Source organism: Garra rufa, chromosome 2 (genome assembly GCF_049309525.1).
Source record: "Garra rufa chromosome 2, GarRuf1.0, whole genome shotgun sequence".
NCBI lineage: Eukaryota > Metazoa > Chordata > Actinopteri > Cypriniformes > Cyprinidae > Garra > Garra rufa.
This window is the reverse complement of record NC_133362.1, coordinates 49,914,993-49,920,992: the sequence shown is the minus strand read 5'-3', so window position 1 is coordinate 49,920,992 and position 6,000 is coordinate 49,914,993. Positions and strand designations below refer to the sequence as shown.

Below are 6,000 nucleotides of genomic sequence, written 5' to 3'. Positions count from 1 at the left end.
TAGTCTTGCTGTTCACCCAGATAAGATCCGTATTGCCACAGGACAGATAGCAGGCGTGGATAAGGATGGCAGGGTGAGTTTTATCAATGCAGCTATTAATTATAAAGCACAAACCTATGTTTGCCTTAATGTGCACTACCGTTACCGAATAATTTTATTTAACAAGGATATATTAAATTGAACAAAGGTGGGAAAAGGAAACCAAAATTAATTCAGACACCTTCAACATTTCTCACATTATCACAGTTTATTTGTTATACAGTAGTTTAGAAAATGGTAATAAAATATGACAAGAACTAAAACAAGTTAAACTGTGTCAGAACAAATTCATCTTGCTAATGTCAGATTAGTTTGATAGAAAGGTATGTACTGAATTACAATCAGCCAAAAATTCAAACTGTTAATATGACAATATTAACACAACTATCAATTATTTGTTTACCAATTACTAAGCAATGCTTAATTTTGTTCAGTCTGTGGTGTAAAACGGTCGCATTAGCAATTAAAGAAAAACACTTAAGCTAAGCATGATCAGGTCAAAGTCCCTCTCATTTTTAGTCCCAAATTTGTCGGCTGTACGTTTACTTTATTTTGCTATCCTCACTTGCATAAATTAACTATAGTGTCCTGCACCCGCTAGTAAAAAAAAGTCAAAATTTATTTTACAATGTTACTGTCACAAATCAGGCAGGAACAGACGAACAACGATGTAGTAAAAAACGAACATTTAATAAATCCAATGGGAACAGGCAGACACAGGAACACGGAGTGGAAACATCAGGATAACATTAAAGACCGACAAGAATACAGGGGAAAACACACACCTTAAATAGACAGACTAATTACAAACACAGGTGCAGACGATGAGGGAGAAACCAAAAACACTCAGAACTGCGGGGGAAAATGGGAGAAACCAACATGAAAGTCCAGGGGTGTGACATTTACTGATTTTACTGTATATTTGATCAAATAAATGCTGCATTGGTGAGCATGAGAGACGACTTTCAAAAACATAAAAAAAAATCATACTGACCCCCAGTTGTTGAACAATAGTGTAATTGTGTCTCTCTGAGTATGTAGGCATTCAGTCTTTTTTATATTCACCTTCTAACAATGTCAAGTAATTTATAAAACTGTTCTGTATCTGTCTTTCAACATTGATAGTCTTATAACTGCAGTGAATTAAAGTGTGATACAAGTAGGGATGCACCGAAATAAAAGCCAAAGCCAAACAAAATTACATACTGGGCCGAAGGCAGATTACCGAACGTGATTTATCGTGTTTTTCCCCCGTGTATTTAGCTTTTTTTTTTTTTTTTTTTTTTTTACCATTGCGTGAATTAATAAGTTAGTAAAAAATAATAATATTCTTTGGCCATTTTTAAGACCCTCTTCTTGAATCAGGCATGTGTTTTTTAATGTACAAATAAATGCAGCCTTGCTGAGCAAAGAAGAATGTTATAATAAATGTATTAATAGACCTGTAGTAACAGTAACATGGAAGACATGCGATGCGACATGCGATGCGACATGCGATGCGATACTAAACAGTCTTGCACTGTCTGTGTGTAATGAATTTTGCGTCTTTCTCTGACAGTTTTAAATGCTTCCACACTGCCAACATGTTTTCTGCATTAGTGCGCACCTCTATTTGATCATGTCACGTCATTGTTGTCATCGTGTCACTTTTTTTTCTATTTTTGGCCAAATAATTTGACAAACATTCAGTACAACCCTAGATACAAGTGCCTCATTCATCCATAATAGCTATTTTTGTCAGTTTTGTCCTGTCAGTATTCCTTTCAAGGACCTGTTAAACTACTGTACTTAATTCTAAAATATTGTGCTTCATTTTTGGCTTTAATTATGCAAAATAGAAGAACCGGTCTAGAATAGCTGGCTAGTTCAAACAAACTTTCAAAACAAACATTATGTCCTGAAAGTGCAAAAACAAACACATCTAGCTGCAGGTATTCAGAGGATCGCTAAGGAACTTAGGAACACACTGTAAAAACACTTTACAGAAGTTTTTTTTTTTTTACCTCTTTTATTGCTTGTTTTTGGATGTTTAACTCATGAATCCCTGCTGTGATATTTGACTGTCTCTATGTTGTGATCTGCAGCCGCTTCAGCCTCACGTAAGAGTTTGGGACTCTGTCAGTCTGTCCACGCTGCAGATCATCGGCCTCGGCACCTTTGAGAGAGGAGTTGGATCCCTTGCTTTCTCTAAAGCCGTGAGTCTAACATCAGCCGTCTAGTTTTATTTGAAACATTGTGTGCAAAATGGTTTAAAATGGTGAATAAGGTCTAATTAGAGGTGATAATGATAACTGGTATGCATGAGTTATAACACAGCCCTGCAACCCAAAAGCATCAATTAAACAAATTTCCATCAGTTTTCTTCAAAAAAATAAGAATGTATTAAATGTAGAAGTACTTAAAATGCCAACTACAGAAACACATATTTATAAATAAGCTTTTTCACCAAATCTGTAATTTTTCTGTCACTGTTTGGATGTCATAAAATACCAACAGATGTAGTAGAAAACATCTGGGTCATGTTTGCATTTTCTTCTGTCACTGGCCATAATTCTAACCCGCTAGAGCAAAACAGTTGCTGTTTTTAGCATCAGTACACTAAAATTAGCAAATTAGAATTAGAAAGCACTGGATTTCATTCAACAAATATGGTGCAGAGTCATATAAATTGTGAAAAGTTGTGGATAGAAAAACTACTTCTCAAGTCTTTATGAGTCTGCTTGTTTTTCGACATCAACCGTCACTTATTGGTCATTTTCAGCTCTGTTCAAAGTGAACAGTATTTTAATCTAAAATGTTACCATATGGAATTGTGATGCTCAATCTGTGTGTGTGTGTGTTTGTAGGACTCAGGCATTCATCTCAGTGTGATTGATGACTCTAATGAGCACATGCTGACTGTGTGGGACTGGCAGAAGAAATCAAAAATCGCTGAGATTAAGGTAGGTGGACACACTTCTTTTATTTATTTCCTTCTTTGGTCTCACATATCGCCACTCCCTTCCTCTTTTACCGTCTGCCTTCCTTTGTTCCTTTCTTTTAGATTTTTTTAGCCCTTATCTTGTTTCCTTCTTCTCCTTTTTTCTCAGTCATTTTCATCTTGTTTCGGATGCCTTCCTTCTTGTCCTTTTATGTTTTGCCATGTCTGTTTCACTTGTACCTTTTTGCCCTTTTTTCATTGCACATTCCTCGTATGCTTCCTCTCATCTCTTTGTTCTTGAAGTAATGATTTTACCAATGTGGTGTTTTTTGGGTTTTTTTTTTTAGACAACCAATGAAGTGGTCTTAGCGGTGGAGTTTCACCCGACTGACGCCAACACCATTGTCACGTGTGGGAAATCCCATATCTTCTTCTGGACCTGGAGCGGTTCCTCACTCGCACGCAAACAAGGCATCTTCGGCGTAAGAACACACGCTTATATATTTTAAAGAAATAGTTCAACCAAAAATAAAAGTTTGCTGAAAATGTACTCACCCTCAGGCCATCCAAGATATACATTACCAGTCAAAGGTTTTTGAACAGTTTTTAAAGAATTCTCTTCTGTTCACCAAGCCTGAATTTATTTGATTCAAAATACAGCAAAAGCAGTAATATTGTAAAATATTTTAACTATTTAAAATAACTGCTTTCTATTTGAATATATTTTAAAATGTAATTTATTCCTGTGACCAACGCTAAATTTTCAGCATCATTACTCCAGTCTCCAGTGTCACATGATCCTTCAGAAATCATTCTAATATGCTGACTTATTATTATCAACATTTAAAACAGTTTTTTTTTTTTTTTTCAGGATTATTTTTATTAAAATCTTACTGTTCACAAACTTTTGACTGGTAGTGTAGAGTTTGTTTACTTATCAAAATTTGGAAGAAATTCAATCTTTACCAGTGGAGTGAATGGGTGCCGTCAGAATGAAAGTCCAAACAGCAGATAAAAAACATCACAATAATTCACAAATAATCCAACTCTAGTCCATTAATTAACAGCTCATGAAAAACGGCCTGTTTTTAAGAAACAAACCATTCATTAAGACATAATGGCCCGGTTTCACAGATGGGTTTAGACTAAACCAGGATTAGGCTATAGTTCAATTAGGACATTTAAGTAATTTTTATAAACATACTTTAAAAATGACTAATGTGCATTTTAAGACAAAACAAAGGCACCGATATATTTTAAGATCAGTCAGTGCAAGTTTCTTTCAGTTAAAACAGCTCAGACCTACATTTAGTCTAGAACTAGTCTTAAGCCTTGTCTGTGAAACCAGGGGTTTAACTGTAAACTGTCAAATTTGGCTAAAATATGAATCTATAATCCATAATAACACTTCCTCCCTTTAACAGTTGAATTTCCCAAAGACTGTGTGATAAGACTAGTTTCATGATCCCTCTTTGTCTTTTTAAAATGTTTCAGTAAAAATAGATGTACTGTAGGTAAATATTGTTTTTTTTTTTACTTTATTGTATTGTTTCATATATTGTGCTCATTTAGTAAATAACAATGTGAAAAATATACCATAATTATTTAAAATAGTTTTTACTGATTGGAAAAAAAAATCACTATTTCAAATACAGAAAATACAGTACATATTGAGTTATGTATGAAATAGAGTAAAAAAATATAAAGATAAATTACTTTGGCAACCTTTCCCAGCCCAAGAAACATTTATAGACTAATGCTACACTCTGCTTGCTATACAAAGCACAGACTAGTACAGAGTACGTCAGGTTTATAAAAACTGACTTTATATTTATTACGTTTGCTTGTGTGTTTATGACAGAAATACGAGAAGCCCAAATTTGTCCAGTGTTTGGCCTTCCTCAATAATGGAGACATCCTGACTGGAGACTCAGGAGGAATCATGCTGATATGGACCCGCAGCACCGCTGAACCAGCACCAGGGAAAGGGCCAAAAGGTAAACCCCTGTTTTTTCACACACGGGCACATTATTAGCACTGCCAGCATACTAAAACACATACCTTCGCATTAACATTCTCCTCATTTTGTCATCACCACCTGCATTTCCTTACAAGGAAAAAAAGTACTTTGGTGGCAAGTGATTGTATCCTTCCCCAAACCCAGTCTGATCCTCTGATCCGCTGCACCTTCTGAAACCAAACAGACAAGAGAAGTTATAAAGTTACCATAAAAGAAAATAAAGGAAGTAGAATGAGGCCAGATGCATGTAGGGTCAATGCATAACCACATTCTGTTCTACCAAAAAACACATGCTGTATTAACAAACTACGTAGGTTGTAGGATTTACCACTCTGATGGCACACTACTATAGGAAATCTTTGTTTATTTCTCATGTCATGTCAAAAGCTCAGTTTATGATTGCCATTCAATCATTTTCACTTCAGTAGTAAAATACACTCAGTTAAAAAGAGGAATTTATTACACTATGGTAAATGCAATAAATAATATCTCGCTGACCCTCACAGTTGACCATATGTGCCTGGTTTATACAAAATTGAGTTCATCTGCCAGCATTTCTTTACAAGTCTATGCTCATCAAGGCTGCATTTATTTGATCAGAAATATAGTAAAAACAGTGTAATAAAATTACTTTAAAAAAAGTATCACAGTTGAAACTGTTCTGTTTGAATATTTTTTTAGAATAGGTAACACTTATTCACTATTAACTACAACTTTTCCCTCAATAAATTCCTAATTTGCTGCTTACTAATAGTTAGTAAAGTAGTTGTTAGGTTTAGGTATTGGGTAGGATTAGGGATGTAGAATAAGCTCATGTAGAATAAGCCATTAATATGTGCTTAATTAGTACTAATAAATGGTCAATATTCTAGTAAAATGCATGCTAATAAGTCGTAGTTAATAGTGAGTAAGTGTTACCTATTCTAAAGTGTTACCGTAATTTTTCCTATGATGCAAAGCCGAATTTTCTCCAGTCTTCAGTGTCACATGATCCTTTGGAAATCAATCTAATATGCTGATT

The 6,000-nt window shown here is 34.7% G+C and overlaps 1 protein-coding gene across 4 annotated transcripts in view; it reads left to right on the top strand.

Moving 5' to 3' along the window:
* The window catches only part of LOC141325582 (echinoderm microtubule-associated protein-like 4), a 137,861-nt gene that overhangs the window by 109,291 nt on the left and 22,570 nt on the right, over positions 1-6,000 (top strand). For all 4 annotated transcript variants that reach the window (XM_073834363.1, XM_073834361.1, XM_073834362.1 and 1 more), the window contains 5 exons: positions 4-73; positions 2,124-2,234; positions 2,886-2,981; positions 3,307-3,441; positions 4,821-4,956. In XM_073834363.1, coding sequence (XP_073690464.1) covers positions 4-73; positions 2,124-2,234; positions 2,886-2,981; positions 3,307-3,441; positions 4,821-4,956 — 548 coding nt within the window. The remainder of the gene's footprint in view (positions 1-3; positions 74-2,123; positions 2,235-2,885; positions 2,982-3,306; positions 3,442-4,820; positions 4,957-6,000) is intronic.